Genomic DNA, 19,063 nt, shown 5'->3' with positions numbered 1-19,063 from the left:
GGACATTATTGCAGGGGAGAATTGGCAGGCAGGTAAATGGTTAAGCACCCTTCCCATTTCTTCTCTATCCCCCACCTCTGCACTACAATACGGTATTATGAAACCTGCACTCCCTCATGCTTAGTTCTGCATGTTTTAAAGATTACCACTCTCCAATTAAAAATTGAGTTAAAGTTTGGATTGCCTGTCTAGATTTCTAGTCAACAATAAAGTTGCTTCAGGTAATACTTAGAATAACCTCTGCTTCTGTTCAAATTTACTAACTGAAGAGACTTTGGATGTTCTTTATACTATTTTATTTCAGTATAAAATTGGACTGATCTTTGCTGCTTGCTTCTACCAGTCTATTATTTATATGTTACCATCTATATATTAGTGTACTTGCAGCTTAGATTTTACATATTGCAATATAAAGTGTTATAGTGTTTCAGAGATGATGAACCTATTTGAAAATAACGTGAGCCGGCAGCAAGGAAGTCCCCAGTTCAAGTGTTAGATCAGCCATTAGGTGGATTTGGGCAAATCTCAGTCTCTCCTATTCAATACAGAGATGACAGAAAGGATTAGGTGTCCTGAGATTATATATGTGTGTGTGCTTTGAATTTCTAGTCGTTCACCTTCTTGCACAGGGTAGTAAAATACATAAGTATATTAAAATTACATTTGGTAAAATGTTGACTTATTCCTGGCCATTGAAAGCTTGCTTAAATGCTACCTTAGCTTGAGGAACAAGCCTTCCAAATGTTTGTTGTTATAGATGGGATATGTATACTCTTGCTAGAATACATGTTCTTTATAAATGTGTTAACTGGAAAGGCCTGTGGCAGAAGTAAGTTTAAGACAGTCAAGTGTGATATGAGAGAAGGTATTTTGCCCGTGTATTCTGCCTTTTTTGCCTGATAGGTCAAATATTACTGCAAATACTTAACCTGTTTTGCATGTGCACTTATGGTGTGTTGTAGCACATTTTTATCTTTGCAAACTGTCTTACATGGACAGAAACTTATCATAGTTCTTTCAGTCAAAACACATATTGGGAATGGCTTAGTCGATTGGTTTTGAACAATGTAGTTGCTTTATTCTCCTTTGTAGCAGCTTTTGAAAAATGTTCTTGTAATATTTGATAGTATAAATGGTTTGAACAGGGTTTCTAAGGGTGGAAAAAAAGAACTGAAATCAGGCTCCTCCTGAGTAGCATTCCCTGCCTGCCAGTAATATCTGGCTTCATTTCTGTAGTCTATAATATGTGACATGGACTTGCAGCTGCCTGGATTCAGATCAGGATTGGAGTATTATATCCTGAGCTACTGACTGGTTCACAGAGGCAGTCTTTTGTGCCTTGTGAGATTTTTTCTGTATATAGCACTTGTGCTCCAAGAAACTGCAGTCTCTTCAGCATGTGCACTAATAACCACAGTGGGTGTACTACTCCTTAAGAAGGGAGGTGCTTTGTGGCAAATGCTTCACACGTTGCTACGTTGTTACTGGCTGATGTTGACAGCACACTGCAGCCATCTTAATCACACTTTCAGTACAGCTGAAACAGTGCAGTCTCAAAATGGCTGACGAAATGTTCTCTGGAGCAGTTTAGCCTGACTGTATGCTAATGAGCAAATCTGGTGGAGTCACATGTTACAGATTCAGAGGTAAGAACTGTTTTTGTTTTACAAGCAGTAGTTCAGGATGTGTGTATGTATAATATGAGATGAAAGTAATTATTGACACAGAATTCCTTTGTTTGGTTTCCAACTTTTCGTGGAGGTGAGTTTTACACACTTAACTATTTCACAAGTGTTGCAGAAGTGATTCTGCTTGGGTCAAAGGTCACATTCTTGTAAAAGTTGTGTGTTAACCCCCATTTTGAGATCAGCTGGTTTTAAGAAAACAAACTAGGCATATCTTTGCTAGATTTTATATTAAACTTTTACATTTTAAACTCATCTATGACTATATGCACAACGGCATATCAAGGTCAAAGCAGTAGAGCATTCTCAAGCATATTTTTCTTTTAAATTCTTCAAATATTTAGATTAAGGTAGACTTGGAAGAATATAGAACAGCATAGTATTTATGAATAACAGTTGCCTCAAAGCATGATGCATTTATACAATATATTGTTGGTAAGAAATAACCCTCTAAATTTTAGAATTTGCTGTATTGCAAGTGATGCTAGAAGTCAAAGTAAATTTGTTTAGATTTCACATTTGTACGTTCTGAATATAAGCTCAGTTACATACACACAAGGATTATGGCCTGTGTTTTTATCTTTATATACTCTTTGGGGCAATGCTGTTTTGAAGACTGGCTGACCTAGGACATGGTTAAGGAAGGTAAGTGACAGAACAGAGTCCCAAAGGAAGTTATTAGGGCGTTACGTTTGGATTTTCATTCTAATAGGAAGTGAAGCTTAATATTGTTCTTGAACTCAGGGCGCACAAGTAGATAGTTGTTAAGTTGTCGACAACAAAATGTTCTCATGTGAAGGCGTCTGGACCAAAAGGATATTAGAAGGCCTGTCCTCCATATATGAAGTCTTCTTAAATAAAAGTAGTTTAATATTACATAGACTTACTATTTTTTGAGGAGTTGTACCACAGCAAATAGGGAATGTGATATGTGTTTATCTAAAAACGCCTCTTCGAAATCATATCTAAATGACAGTCCCAAACATTCCATCACATTCTAGTATAATCCAGAAAGGATCCAGATTGCAGCAGATTTGAATCTTAATGGCAAGGAATCACAGGAGACAGATTAACCCCATACCTGTGATACCCCAAAGTGCATCTTTTGCTGCTGCTCAATTTATGGGAAAAACTGAACTACTGTACTGCACTTGGAGAACAACCTGTCCACTATTCTTTACAATATGTAGTCATCCCTCCACTAACAGGGGCACCATGATGGTGGTAGAGTGGGTAGCAATGCCTCCCCTTTCTGAAAGCAGTTCCGGTGAGAAGGCAATATATTTGCATCCCCTGCCACCTCAGGGGAAACAAATCATCTCTCCCCCATCAAAATTAATAACCCTTTTAAAGTATTATTTATTCTTATATGGTTAATTAAGAAGCGAACTTAGAGAAATCAAGAGCATATAAATCACATGTAACAGCAGACAGATTTCCAAAAAAAAACTACATGCACATCATTATGTATATGTTTCAATCTAATACTGATCTTTTCTGAATAATATTGCTTTGTGACTTAAGCACATATTTGTCATTAAATTGCTTTAAAAGGAAATAATGGCATGTTATGGCAAATTTGATTGTTGCAGTCAAATTGAAACTATTAAAATATTACTCTTAAAGCAAGGTCTCTTATAGATCTCACTTCAGTTTGATTTGAATAGTTTATTTAAGTTGACAATATTTTTGTAGCGGTGCCCAGAACTATTCTATAAAAAGGGAAAACTTATTGCATGTATTCACTAAATTCAGTGTTCAGTAAACTTACCCTCTTGGATTCCTTTGTGGAATATTCTAAAAGGTTACAATCTCATGCTGAAAACGCTTTTAAAAATAAGCTAGATTTCATTTGCCAACACTATCCAAGATGCTAAAAGTAGTTTATATTCTTTTCTGCTGATGCATAAATCTAGAACATTTTGTAACACCTGCCAGCTAATGGAAACAAGGAGAATAATAGTCAGAGAGCGTGTCAGAATGGTGTTGCTTTTTATATCTCCATGTTACAGTTTTGCATCTTATGTTGAGGCTCTCAGTACTATGTCAGGTTAGTAAAGACAATGCACAGCTATCGTAGCATTTTTCCTGGAGTTTGTAATGACTTTCCCAAGTTTCTACAGCAAGAGGTACATTATTAGATGATTTTAAATATATGGAAGAAATATTGGTCTAGTTCGATTATTCTGTGGGACAAGAATAATTATTCTGTGCTTATTTTGTCAATTTTTTTGCAAGATTCAGCCAAAGCTAAGCATGTTGCCCCATTTATTACAGTGAGAGAGAATTCAGCATATATTTAACTCCACCATTGGAATTAATGGAACTTAACTCTAGCTAGATTATGCCCAATATAATTAGCTGGAACTAAGATACAACTTTGCCCAGACTTCTCTGATAGTCGCCTGACTTCCCTTTCCCAAATGTCCTAACTGTACTGCTAGTGTTCTTCCATCCCACTTTCAGGGAGAACAGACATAACTACAATCTTCAATGTTAAACAGAATATAATAATTGAAACGGTTTATTCCAGTGTTATGATGTCTTGCAGCTGAATGGATGACTGTATCCCTGCTATTTAATTGACTTACAAGTCAAAAGGATATTTATATTGACAATATGCTTTCCTCTGAAATGATTGTTTTATTGCTAATTGTAGCCAGTTTGAGGTCAGTTCATTGCTGTGCATTCAGTCAGATTTTGGTGTTTATATTATTTCTCCTCCTTTCCTCTTGAGACTTGGTGCCCACAGCATCAACATTGCAAGATGGTTTGAACTTTCCAGCAGTCTAAAATATCACTTCCATATTTTTCCTTAATGTGGTGGAAACAAGTTTTTAAAACAATACTTTCACTTGGAACTGTTTGAGCTGATTTTCATAAACATGAAATTGTTTGCATTTCAATTATTTTAAGTTTCATTCTGCATTAGACATTTTGAAATCTGTATTGGTTTAGGGAGCAGGTAGGTGCTGGTAGGAAACTATCCTTCCTAGATTATTCTTCAAAAATCAACATGGATTTTTTATTCTGCTATATTTTTCTGTTTCTCCACAATATTCCTATGGAAGCAGGAATTCCTGCTAGAACCAGCCTGATGACTTGATTTACAAGAAACCATGTCAATTTATTGATGTCTCTCATTTTATTAATACTGAAAACAGTAGTACTAAAATGTTACATGTCTCTTGATTGCTAAGCATTCATTATTGGATTACTCTTCTAAAAATAGGATGAATAAAATTGTTTTAAGAAGATTTGTTTTTAAACAGTTGTATTATGTATCTTTTAAAAATAACTTCATTTAAAATATCTGCAGGTAATATAAACAAAATTTAATGTACTCTCAGCTATATATATTTCAGCATATGTAACAAAAAATAACAACTGTCAGGGGGATTCCCCATACATACTAATGGTCCATTGTTATAGAAGAAAAGATAGATTACAGAATGGAGTAGGGGACTGCAACAGCTTACCCCAATAGATCTTTCTGCAAGCTGCCATGAGTAGATGGACAAATTAGGTCCAGTTTATTTTTTGCTGTATATTGAATGAAAGGAAATCGGATGGTATAAAAGTTATCAGTTTGTACTGCACATTGGGCCCAAATTTACTTTGTTAGCTTTCCCATTAAAGCAGTGATCCATTAAAGCAGTGTTCCAATGTTTCAATATCCAACTGGTTCTTGCTCAATCTTCCATTTCATCGACAGTTCCAAGCACGCACATACACAATAAAAATTAATTAATTCTCTATCTCTGTGACCTGTGTTCCTTCCTTCATAAATTGTAAGTAAACTCAAGTGCTGGGGAAACCTCTTTTTTTCTGCTTTGCGATTTCCCCTGCCACCTTAAACACTTGATTCCAGAAAATTCTTAATCTCTTAAAATTGATTGCATGCCCCTCTGTCAAAAACTGATCTGAAGCATGCTTTTCTAGTTAAAAGAATGTTTCAGAGGCAAAAATGACATAGTTGAGGTCAGGTACTATAAATACATTATATTGTTTTGCAAATTACAAATGTATAGAGTGTCAACTGAATTTATGGAGCTCTTGCTTTTCATGTAATGGAGAAATTTTTGCCCACTAACTACTGCCTCTTATTTCTGGGAAGTTCTTATAATTTTATCTCTTCAAGCAAGTGATCTTGCTGTGGTGAAGAACTGCCTTAAGGCTGAAATACCTTGTTCATCCCACTTCAGTTTCTGTGAAGCCTGAGCAGAAGTGGGCAACACTGGTCTGGGTCTATTGGTTCCCAAGAGGAAACAGGCTTCCCTTTAAAACCAACAGAATCAAAGCTGCCCAAGAACAAGGCTACCTCAGCATCTCATGTTTATTAAACATGCTAGATTTGGCTACATTAGGAGTAACTTTAAGCCATGATGCAATAATAAGCTATTCACAGTAGCTTATTTTGAAAATAAACTACTGTTTCCCCCCTCGGAACCAGACGAATAAGCTATTGTGCCTATTTTATTAAGCTATTGAGCATAATCTCAGTCATGCTGCTGCCCCAGTTCTCCTGCAGTCTTCCTGTCCCAGTGGTGCTGTTGTTTCACCCATTGACAACATTGCAGCAGCCTGTTTCAACATTCCACAATATCCCAGTGAGAGGTTAATTCAGCATTTCCAGCATCACCCTGATAAGTGGGTGGTGGCTCTAAAGTGCTGGAAGTATGCAGGATTGGGACCAAACTTGAAACACAGCCTCCTCTAATCAGGAGTCACATGATGTGCTATCAGAATCCTGCATGAGGATGGGATCATGAAATTACCATTCTTCCAACACCAGATTTAAAATGGATTTCAATAATCATAACTCACTAGACCCTGCACCTAAACTTCTGAAAAGTTGCAAGTTTCTTGCCTCAGGATACCCCTAGGATATTTTCATATAAATTGCTCAAAAACACTAGGGGGGAGGGAAGGAAATTGATCCCTCAAAATTGGAGACGTTCCCCCTTCCACACTACACCTGCCCTTCACATTCCTGTTATCGGTTTTTGGATTGTATTTGCTGTGATAGTCAATGGAAAGCATGAAGCATCAGATTTCTGCTCGGCTCTGGTTCAGTCCAAAGTTGAAGTGGATCTACACTGAATTGGTCTGAGCAGGAGCGGGCTATTTTCCGAAGTGCCAAGTCAGTGGACCAAGCCAAAGAAAGGAATCTGCACATCACTAGAAATATGTAATATCTTCAGTAAACTGGGCAAATTATGAACTATTTATTAAATTTATATACTACCCAATTGACAAATGCTCTTGGAGTGGTTTGGATTGCAAAACAGTAAAATAGCAACCAACGTAATACAGCCGATGTGTGTCAAAATATCAATATATTAAAAATATTAAATATCAATTTTATTGATAGACAACAAATTTAATGCCTTCCAGAAGAAGAATGTCTCTTTGTATACAGTTATATGCCAGATGAATCTCCTAGGGAAGGGCATTCCACAGACAGGCATTCCTGTTAGACGGGACCACTACTTGTTGTCTGGTGGCCACTCATTGCACCATTGCAGGCGGCGGCACAGAAAGGAGAGCCTTCAAAGCTGATCTTAAATTAACAGTTAAGCAGAAAAACAGCATGTACCAGAGCTAGATAAATCCATCTTAAACACATTAAGTTAAATGACAAAAAAACTGTTAAATGTTGGTAATTATGTGTAACTGGCATTCTAGGAAGTCTGGGAAATGTCAGATAATGTTGACGATCAAATGCCATAATTTACTGATACATTTTATACTTGCAAATATGGGCTAAGAAATATCCACGCTATTGTTAAGTACTTGCTTTTCAGACTTTGCGGTAAGTTGACAAATTATTTTACCCAAACACATTTTTTCTAGAATCCTTTTAGAAAGAAAAATTGATCACTTTAGTTTTTAAAATATGACACATTATGTGGTATAATTTTTTTCTTTTGGATGCAGAGGGCCTTCTCTGGCTGCTTCTAGATTATAGAACACCCTTTGCCTGCATTTGAACAACACAATAGTTAATGGTGGGTTAGTAGGCAATGGCATGGTTGATTATCAAGGGGGTACTTCTCTCACGGCATGATTATAATGAACCATGGTGTGGATTAAGGCCAGTGTCGAGTTGACTATTAGTCAACAGTGTGTTTGACACATCCTCTGTTCTCTGCCCCCAGTCCTCCTGCTGGTATCCCATCATCCATTGCGAGTTCTGCCAGCTGTATTAGAGCAGCTGCTGCCTTTACCAGGAGATTTTGTAGTTGCCAAAAATAACCAACTGTGTCTGACGAAATCGTCAGTGGTGCCTGACAGACTACACAATACCAATGGTTGTTCAAATAATCTACTTGGAACAGAGTGGGTTACCTGCATTGTTTATTTTGGCTAAATAACCAACCATGGTGTGAGAAAGTCTTGATAAATGACACAATAACCAACCATTGACTATTTAACCCAGTCTTTCTCTCCTTTGGCTTCTTGCTGCTCTGTAAATCCTTAACTGTGGTGTGGTTATAATTATTTGATTTTAAAATTGTGTTTGCCTTCTCTAAATGCCCTTCAAATATTGTTCATTTCTTACTGAGTTTTAAAATTGATGTTATAAATATTTTATATAAATACACCACTGTGCTGGTACGATACTTAATCTAGCATTGGATTTAATGTGTCTACATCAGAACAAGGAACAACTGATGCTTGTATAATTACATCTGGTCTTAATTCCACCATTTCCATTGATGGGTTAGTGCTTGATCCTTGTTTCTGTAGTATTGGTATTGTTCTGTGCAGGGTCACATGTGTGCTATTGGCAGGAACAGGAAGGCATAGAGCACCATTATAATAAAATGAAACTGCACCCTCTTTGTGTGGTTTAGTGTTTCCCTGGAAAAGGGCAGAAGTGGAGTGCATACCTATTTGCCTCTACAGCAAGACTAGAGGAGATTGAAAAATAGCATTACTGCACATTTCTTAGTCTCTATTGGTTAATATCAACATTTACAAGTATATGATGGGAAGTGGGGTGAAATTTGGTTGTTGGGTGGGAATGGCTTTGTTCCAGAAGGGCTATGTCTAGCTGTGATACAGCTTAAAAACCTAGATGTTTTCCTGTACCCAACCCTGCTTTTTTGGAAACATTGGAGTTGTGCTAAGGGTGCCTTTCTTCACCTACACTTAATGTAGAGGCACTGACTTCCAGAATAAGGCAGACATTGCTGTGCATAGCCATGCCCTTAAAGATTATCAAGCAGTGTTTGGAAGCATGCATTTATTGAGCATATTCTGGTTACTCATTTCCTTCCATTCTCAATTCAAGGTGCAATTTTTCACCATTAAAGACGTTAACAGCCTGAGGCGTAAAGCTACCACTCCCCCATCTATTAGCCCATCAGCCAGTTGAGCCCATTCCTTTATTCAGGATAGTTTAGTCAGGATAGTTATAGTTAGAAGCCAGACTTTAATCATTGTGGCTTCAAAATTATTTCTTGAAGTGATTAGGAGAGCTACTTCCTTGTTAGTCTTAAGGCCTTTTCCAACCTCTCTTTTCTCAGCTGGCATTTGGCTGAATTGGGCCACCTTGTGGTTATTCTGTGACATAGTTTGTTTTTCTTTTATGGCTTTTTGTTCTTTGTTTTGTTTATGATTATGTCGTGTTTCTACAAACTGCTTTGAGCTCATTTGGAAAAGTGATATATAAATATTTTTAAATAAATGGCAGTCAATAAATGGTGTGTCAACTCACATTGATTTCATTGGGGTTTTCTCCCTGTTCTTCTCATGTCCAAAATAATTGGACTAACAGTGCCATCAATCTCTTCAATGTCCTGGCAAAATAATCCTTCCAATTGTTAAACTTATTTTTTATGTTTGTATTACAAGTAGTGTATTTTTTGGATGGGAAAAGTATGTAACCTTTTTGAGAAACTACAGTTTCTGCATTCTTCACTCACAGTTTTTCGTTGAAAATATATGTCTCATAACTAACAGTAGAAAATAGCAAATTACGGAAGTTTTGTAAAACCAGAAGTGAAGTTTTTGAATGTTTGGAAGTGTGTGTGTGTGCGTGCACATGTGTGTATTATCATTCGGGCAACCTACAATATCTGCTTTAGAAAGTCCATTAGAGATGTTCTACTGAGAGTAAATACACAACAGTTAGAAAACAATATGGATGATATCCAACATTGCGCTGAGAGAATGGAGTTTGTGGTAGGGGATTTTTCCAACCTCTCTTTGTTCCAAAACTCCTTGAAAATGCTATAGAGGGTTGTGGGACCTTCCTGAACAGGGAGGATTGTGGCCCATGGTAGGTATCTTTGCCTGGTTTTGGAGTTTCCTCTCATCCCCATGTTACAGCCCCATTCTATTCAGGAGGGAGCTCTATTAGGGGAGCTCTGCAACTGCCATGGGAAGGAGGTGGCAGGTGAGTCAGCTTCTGTGGACCCTCTCCCACTAGTGTCATGTTGGCACCCTCTTAATAGAGAAATAATTATTTAAAGATTTTTTTTAAAAAATACGCATTTTCATGATTAAGTCACCATCGTGGAGGTTGGGTGCTATTTCTCCATAAATGAGGTACAAAGATAATGACTTCCTGTAATCTGTCTTAGTAGAGATTTAAACCTAGATTCACTTCCAAAGTTCTGACACCTGGAACAGTGTCTGGTGGTGGTAGTGGTAATAGTAGCTTACTAGCAGTAGTAGTGATAGTTTTTCACATTACAGTTTTCTTAAGTAAAACGTAATTGAGTCAGGGATAGAAGGATCCCAGTCTCCTAATCAATTGGTAACTCCCCTAGCTACCCATTGCCTCATTTGGTCACAAAGAAGTCATAACAAATTTCAGAAGCTGTTCAGTGGTCAAACTAACCACTGACCAGAAAATGTATATATGTTTAAAATTGGTTGAAGGATTTTAGCTGTGTGCATGTGTTTTTACAAACTACAATGAGAAGTTTAGTAAGAACGTCTTCCACAGAATTATGAAGAAAGGGATTTTCCTAGTTTTAAAGGGGACTCACTAACTGAAATAATCATGGGCTTGATAACGTTGCATTATAAAAAAGTTCGAGACGGGTATTTGGTTAAAATCCTAAGCAGTTTGAATTTATAGCTAGAAAACAGAGTATTTCATTAACCAGATGGAGTGTCCATATGGAGTGTAGCAGAATAGAGAGAGGGAAAAATGAGGACAGGTATTTTCTAGGATGCTGAATTGCATTTTTTTAAACCAAGAATATATAAGTTCAAACTAGATTTGTGGTCACTGTGAATCTGTTGACAACTAATATTTTATTCCAGAAACCTATGCAAGCATTTAGGAATTAAATGAATGGTAAAAATACTCTTACGAAAGATGAGTTAAAATACCATATTTGTTTAATCCTTCATTTTTACAGCCATGTAAAAATACGGAGTCAATCTTATTCTTGTTTGGGCTATTGGTCAATGAACGGTTGAATTATATATTCAGAGCCATTCATTCTAGGGCATGGAAGACAGAGAAGGTTTTTCTCGGCAATATCCTTCTGCAGTTACCTTATGAAATGAAGACCTCTTTATGTACATTCCTACTGGCACCAGCTAGCTATAACTATTCTGGCTTGGCTTTGACTTGTGTCATAGACCACCTTGGCTGGAATGCCCGATTACTTGTTTTCTGTGCTGAAGAACAAGTGTTGTAACCATTAAAGTGAATATCTTCTTAAAACAATACCTTACTAAAAGGAGTACAAAGAGTATCAATATATTAAATGTATGAAATTACTAATTTCTATCTGGTTGTATCTGTTTTTTGTGTTCTTATATGCATTTTTCTGCTACTGCGTGGCATAAGGGAGGTATTGCACTGCAAACATGCCTGTGCAGACCAACTGCTAGCACTGCAGCAAGCAGTACGAATAGTCTCATTCTAAAGACTTTCCATTGCAGCTGGCATTTGCAGACTATGTGCTTTATAAGAACTAATGTGATTCTTCCAGGAGCTTTTATTGTTTTAATAAAAGTCTTGGCACATTTTTATTCCAAGATGTGGGTGACTAAATTATAGTAGTCAGGTTTTAGTTTAAAATGCAGTATATTTTGCTTGTGTGAAGACAAATAAGGTTTGTTCTCAAGATGGCCGACCTAGAAGTGGTGTTATAGTGTTCTTATGCATAAGCAGCTGAGCTGAGGAGGAACTTCACTTGATGTGTGTCAAGCTGTCTCCAGGTAAGAAAAACAAGTTCCTTCATAACATTTTCATAGGCCCGGCCAAGATTTTACTGTTAAGATTTTTTTTTAATTTAATATATTCATGAGTTTTAAAAGCTTTGTGTTTTGCTGTTTTGTAAGAGGATATATGCTGGGCTGTCTCAAGATTTGTTGGAGGAAGCCACATATTTTTTATTTAATTTGAGCAGATTCCATCTCTGAAACATGATTTTGATGTCTGAGAATGTTTAGCGGTTCTCTAATATAAAGGGTTTTGCTTTAATTTTGCTCCTTATTGTTATCATTATAAATCAGTCTGGGGGAAATCTACAATGTTCCTCAAAATAACTTTGACCTGTCCCCACCCCCAGGAAAGCATTTGTTCAGTATTTAGGTACGGAGGACAGTTACAAGATACAGAGATTATACTGAAGTTCCTAGTCCTCAACATTGCATGGATAAGTTTTTGGAAATGTGACTGCACAATACTAAAATGATCAGAATATAAGCGAAACTGAGGTTCATTATTGTGATTCCTATCAAGGATTTTCAAGGGTTGAGTTAACTTTTCACACTTCAAGGTAACAATTCCTTTCCTCCCCCCAGTAATACAAGTCCATCAAATTTATAGCTAATACAGTATTAAGTGTAAATGTTGAGCACTTACAGTACACATCTACATGCTGCACAAATTGCCTGCCCTAACTGCTGTAGTAATACTTTAATCATAGGCTAGGCGCAAGATTGATTACTTAAAGCTAATATTTGTTATTTCTAACTTTTTCATTTCATTCTTCACCATTAACACATGTATAGGTACTATAATAGGAGACTTTCTTGTACTACAGTTTTGGATCATCAGGAAATAGGTGTTATCAAGATAGCATTCAAAATGTGAAGTTAAGAATCACAAGAAAGTTTTGCAAGCTCTACAGAATGAAATTGATGAGCTCCGTTGTCCCCATTTTAGCAGTGTGCATTTAATCCCTGATTATGGTGTAGATTCTAAGCAGAATTCTTTGTTATTTTTGTACCTGAAAGTGCAAACTAAAGGGTTGTGCTATCAAAAGAAGAATAAACCATATCCATTCTTAAAATTTTATTTTGTGATTGTTTGATCTTACTCAGATTGTTCCTTCTTTGTGAGTACATCCATCTCTAAGAGCAAATAAAGATGCTTTCTACCACGGGAATCAATTGTATTTAGTAATAGCTATTACTCTTCCATCATATTGGCCTGGTTCACACATAACCCAGGTTTATCAGGGGAGAGAAAAGTCATCGTTCCTGGGTTGCAAATCAAGGCAAATAACTGAGGAATAGTGCATCCCTCAGGACGCAGGAAATGTTTGGCTGTAAATGATACAAGCCTGAGGAAATGTAAATCAAGAGGACTGGTGAATTAAAGCTTTTAAGCAATAATATATGAAATAATGGAGTTGGGGGGAATCGTTGTTCCATTGTGTCCAAATTAGGTTAAAAATAGAGGTTCTAGTCCTTACTAAAACAGTGGGCATCATTAGGATGCTTGTATGAAATATCTTTATACTAAGTCTGACTTTTGGCCCATTTAGTCTGAGTACTGTCTACTCACTGGCAATAAATCTTTGGGGTCTAGAGAATAGAGAGGCCATTGCCAGTCCTGCTATCGAAGATCCTTTAGCTAGATGTGTCAGTGATTGAATGTAAGACCTTATTCATGGGAATCATGTATTATACCGTTAATCTATGGACCCTATCCCAGCTATTTGTTTCTTACCTGCCTCTCCCTTTGGATCATTAGTACAACAATACGATATAAATCAAATACATAAAATTAATTAAAAGAGCATATGAAGCTCATACAATATCAAAATAATAATCAAGGCATCTTGAAATTCTTTGTTTAAAATTCATCTGGGTAGGCCTGCTTTATAGCTGTCTTAAACTTGGAGAGAATTAAGTTGATGAATCTCCTTCAGCAGGCCATTCCACAGTCTGGGGTTGACAGAAGAAAAGGTCCTCTGAGTAACAGTTGTCACCCTAGTTTTGGCTGACTGAAGTAAGTTCTCCCCAGAGGACCTGAGTGTGTGGGATAGATTGTATTGGAAAAGGCAATCCTGCAGGTAACCTGGACCCAAACCATATAGGGCTTTAAAGGTCATGACCAACACTCTGTACTTCACCGGGAAACTAATTGGAAGCCAGTGGAGTAATTTTAATGTTGGGATAATATGCTCACTCCTAGATGTACCATCAAACAACTTGGCTGCCCTATTTTGAACTAATTGAAGTTTCTGAACTAGGCACAATGGTTGCCCTATGTACAGCACATTGCAGAAGTCGAGCCTTGGGTTTACCAGCGTGTGCATTACCTTCTTTAGGTCTTCCAACTCTAGGAAAGGGCGCAGCTGGCACAACAGCTGAAGCTGATAATAGACACTCCTGGCCGTTGCATCTATCTGGACTGTCATTTGGAGCACCAGATCCAGGAGCACCCCCAAGCTGCGAACACAGTCTTTCAGGGGGAGTGTAGCCCCATCCAGAACTGGTTGACACACCTCCAACCCCAGGTCAGGGTCCTTGACAGCAAACATCTTTTTTTTTCTGGATTCAGCTTCAGTTTGTTTTTCCTCATCCAGCCCATTACCGCCTCTAAGCATTCATTCAGAGGAGACACACTATCCTTAGCTGATGCTGTTATCAAAGGCATAGAGAAATATATTCGGGTGTCATCGGAATAGTGATAGCGCCCCACCCTATGCCTCTGGATGATCTCTCCCAGAGGTTTCATGTAGATGTTAAACAGCATTGGGGATAGGATGGTGCCTTCTGGTACACCATACAACAACTCCATTTCTGAGGAGCAACTTTCCCCGAGCATCACCATCTGGAACCTGCCTGAGAGGTAGGACCGGAACCACTGGAGCGCAGTGCCCCCGATTCCCAAACTCCTCAGGCACGGTCGATGGTATTGAAAGCTGCTGAGAGGTCCAAAAGTACCTGCAGGGACACACTCCCTCTGTCAATACTCATGCGGAGATCATCTACTAAGGCGACCATAGCTGTCTCAACTCTGTATCCCGCTCTGAAGCCCGTTTGAAATGGATCTAGAAAATTTGTACCATCCAATATGCATGGGCCCTGGGTACTAACACTCTAAAAATAGCATGAATTGTTTTTATCAGGATCCAAACAATCACCGAAGACAACGTAAAATCTTAATGATATCATACTGTACGCCACCCTGAGATCTTAGTGACATAGGGCAGGATATAAATATTTTAAATAAATAAATAATACTGCACGTGTATCAACCCTAAAGGTATAATACCCAAAATGTGCATTAAATATACTTTAACTATGGCTTGGATTGAAAGATGGCATTGTGTGATGAGGGAGGTCCGTGATAGTTTAGTCTTCCTGCTTTCTCCCCTCCCCACCCCTGGCCCCATGACACATCCCATGTTATTCCAGAAGGTTCCCTAATCCTTAGGAATGAGAACATTGAACTGTAACAAGAAGGGGGAGACAGGAAAGCCTTATTCCCTGAGTGAAATTCAGCTCATGGAAGTTAAGATTCAAACCATTATCTCTTATTAGCAGAAGCAGCATTGGCTCAAATTCCTCAGTTCTACTGATTTCTGAAATACGAGAATGATTTGGTCATTTAGGTTTTAGTTTTTCTTATTTCTCATGATTTGAAGACTACCATGAAATCTTGACAGTTAATTCCACATAGAAACTGTAGGAGCACAATCCAGCCAAAATTTAGTGCATTTATGTGCCACTAACCTCCAAATCATAGATATATACATGCTTAATTTCCCTCCCATTGAAATTTTAATGGAACTTTTTAACCAGTTTCTATATATTTGAAATTCTTCGTTACGTGGCATGGGAAGAGAAATATTGCAATTACCATAAGATTTATTTATTTATAAATAAAATTACCAACAGCAGAAAATCATAAAGTAATAGAACATTTGGCATTTGCCTGAAAGCCTCAAGAGGCGGGGCTGTGTTTCTCAAGGGAGAAAGTTCCACAACCCAGAAACTACAACTGAGAAGGCCCTGCACTGCCACAGGAGGGTGGCGGTATATGTGTTTGTCTTCAGTAGCTGGAGTGGGTGACAAAAGGTGCTTAATTTCCCCCCACGTCATTAAAATATAGGGTTGGGCTTTGGGACACATAATTCAGAAGGAATGTTCACATTTAGAATACTACAAACCAGATAATCTGTGTCTTATAAAAGAATTTATTTCATGAATAGTTATTTGGAATAGAGCCTGTCCTATAGAGAATAGTGAGCAAACATGCTCATTAGTGAAGGAGGCATATTCTCAGGCATGCTATGCCCCAAGCCAGATATTGTTATAGATAATCACTATCACTTTGAATTGTAGGGATTACCCAGTCAAAACTTGCATATTCTTAATGATCTATTGCCAGTAGATGGGCTTACAACATTGTATGCTAGCTACTGCTACTTCACTATGTTGTAGCGCAATCCTTGAGAGAACCAAGGCAAATCTGGTGTAAAGTTAATAAGCCAGTCTTTGTTTTTTAGTAACTTGACTTGATCCAGGAGTACTTACAGACTGCATGTTTATTATTTTAGGGAGAGTGTTACCATGTTCATCTCTATAATCAAAGTGGTTTAAAGCCTCATGGGTAGATTGATATCTAAATCGAGGTGATTTAAACAAGAAAGATTGATTTAAATCAAATGATCCGCTTTGTAATGCATCGTTAGTAACTAATTGCTAGAATATTTAAACATACTGATTTTAAACTGAATGAAGCCTTTTAAATACTACCTTTATTTCAGACCCATTGGTCATGCTGCCCACAGGGCCTTCTGCATTATAGGTTTCCATTTGCTTAGAAACAAGGGGACAGCTATAAAATTATAGACTTCAATTAGGCTCCCTCTATATGCTTATAAAGACAATAAGCAAAATACTTTATTAGAGGACTTAGGACAGAATCCAACGAATCATAATGCTTTCCCCTCAAACTGAAAGGGCCTTTAGACTGATTTTGGGGTATTTTTGTGCAAACATCACTGACCCCCATGCTATATGACCTCCCCCTCCCTGTTTCTAAAAGCAGTTTCTTATATGTACTTGGTAAGGATGGGGTCAGGTGCTCTTTAAAGGATCAGGTTTGCAGCTTGGGGTGCTATTGGCTCCAGTGTTGTCACCAGAGGTGGAGTCTGTGGCAGAGAGCACTTTTTAACAGCTTAGGCTGATACACTAACTACATCCTTATTTGGGCAGAGATAGCCTTGTTACAGTTATCCATGCACTGGATGTTTGTTTCTCTTGTGCACATTACATGTTCATGGGGGCTTGTCATATGTAATGGCGGAAATCTCTTAAATGCTGGACTTAATCATGATTAAGTATAGGGTTCTCTCCCAATTAGGATTTGAAACCAGTGTGACACTGGGATCAACTTCACTGAACTGTGATTAAGTGGATAGGTGGGGTTGCTCAGGAGAGAAAAAGCTGCAATGGCTGGTCTTCTTTCATTCTTGCAAAGCAGTATGATTCATGCAAGCCAGCTTGTATCTTAAAATGTTTTGTGTGAAGTCCCTTTGTGCTCAATACCTTGTGCTCAATAGAGTCCAAGGCTAACTCAAGACCAATGACCAGAATCCTGTCAATTTCCATAATTTCCCCTTTCAGCCTTCTGTGCCCTACCCCACAAAACTGCTCTGGGATGTTGGGGGAACTCTAGTAGTGGGTGGGAGTTGCAAGGAGAGGGAGAATCTGTGAAAATTGCATTCCTTTTTTCTGCAAGTGGGATTGCCTGCAGGATCTTGGTTCCATCAATAGAGGAGCTCCTTCTGTTCCTAGATACATAATTAGGTTAATGTTGATATCCATAATTGAGAACCATGTGTATTCTACATCTATTAATAACAGGTCCTCTTATTGTCACCAGGAAACAGACTCCAGAACAGGGCTTTGCAAATGGAAACATGCTTGATTATTGTTGGCTAGGATCACCATGAGTAAGGAACTGGTTTACTGACTGCATCCTTTCATTCTCTCCCTTTTAAGTCCATTGATCCCATTTCTTCCTATGAAGTAAAGTGTTGACAAAGGTGGGACAGTAACAAAAGTGCCCACCATCCCTGATCGTGGATGGCCTTTCCTCCACTAACAGGAGGTCATGGGGACAGGGAGCATGTTGCTCCTTTCTGACGCAATGTTGGGATAGTGAAGAGCGGGGACAATAGGCTGTCTGAGGATTGGTGCGTGATAGGAAGCATTTGACTTGGGGCCTGGAGCTTGTTAGGTTTGAGGAAACAAAGCAGATGACAAGTTTCTGACAAGCCTGCTTGCCCCTTGCTCTTCTGTGGATATCGCTTATTACACCAGCTTTTTAGACAAAACAAAATGCCATTTAGATTCTGCCTGATTTCTGTAGAATTCTACAGCTTCTGTAATGCTACTTGAGCAGTAAGTGCCTGTAACAAATTATTAAATGCCCTTTTATTCTGGTACTCCTACATATCTGGTCCTCATTTGCAATTGTTAGCTGTGCATTTAGGAGAATGACAAAAAGTCAGGGACAACATTTCTCTTTTTAAATTCCATGAATTTAAAAATTCCTTCTCCTAGACATAGGAGAAGGCCTAGGTTCAAAGTTGTGTTTGACCATGGCCAGTAGGACCACTGGGTAACATTGGACAAATAACAATACCACAGGAAACATACTTGATAGTATTAGTGTGACGATAAAAAGGGGGAAATTGCACAGGCTTGATCCAGTCCCACTCCCTCTGATATGCATATGCACAAACACACACATACCCAACGGAGGACACTTCACATATCAAATTATTATGAGGAATGGGAGATCTGTAGACATATCCCATAATAACCTGGTGCGCTGAATGCCTATGCAGGCTATGTGTGTGGGTCGCTGTTGGTGGATCCTGCACCTGGAGTGGACTGGATCGGGCCTTTTGTGAGTCACTCTGAAGCCCTTGACAGAAGGGTGGTATATAGACATGAGATATAAAAAATATAAATGACGGTAACACTTCAGTTCATATAATTACCCAACCTTCTGATATTGATTTCTGATAAATGACAAAGTAATGGAATTGTCATAATTTTATAAAAATATAGAATAGTTGAATTCAATAACTATATTCCTGCAGATTGAGCTGAATCTCCTACCTTAAAAATAATGTTAACAAGGA

General features: G+C 38.0%; 1 protein-coding gene across 4 annotated transcripts in view; it reads left to right on the top strand.

Annotated features, from left to right (window-relative positions):
* The window catches only part of ATF7IP (activating transcription factor 7 interacting protein), a 101,380-nt gene that overhangs the window by 16,929 nt on the left and 65,388 nt on the right, over nucleotides 1–19,063 (top strand). For 3 of the 4 annotated variants that reach the window (XM_063133654.1, XM_063133651.1, XM_063133650.1), the window contains exon 1: nucleotides 1,474–1,646. The exons of the other annotated variant lie outside the window; for it this stretch is intronic. In XM_063133654.1, the coding sequence (XP_062989724.1) occupies nucleotides 1,630–1,646 (17 nt within the window). In that variant the 5' untranslated portion in view covers nucleotides 1,474–1,629. Of the gene's footprint in view, nucleotides 1–1,473; nucleotides 1,647–19,063 lie in introns of those variants that run through there. 4 annotated transcript variants of the gene reach the window in all.

This window comes from Elgaria multicarinata, chromosome 9, assembly GCF_023053635.1.
Source record: "Elgaria multicarinata webbii isolate HBS135686 ecotype San Diego chromosome 9, rElgMul1.1.pri, whole genome shotgun sequence".
Classification (NCBI taxonomy): Eukaryota; Metazoa; Chordata; class Lepidosauria; order Squamata; family Anguidae; genus Elgaria; species Elgaria multicarinata.
Note: the sequence above shows the minus strand (reverse complement) of the source record. Positions and strands in the feature narration are given on the sequence as shown.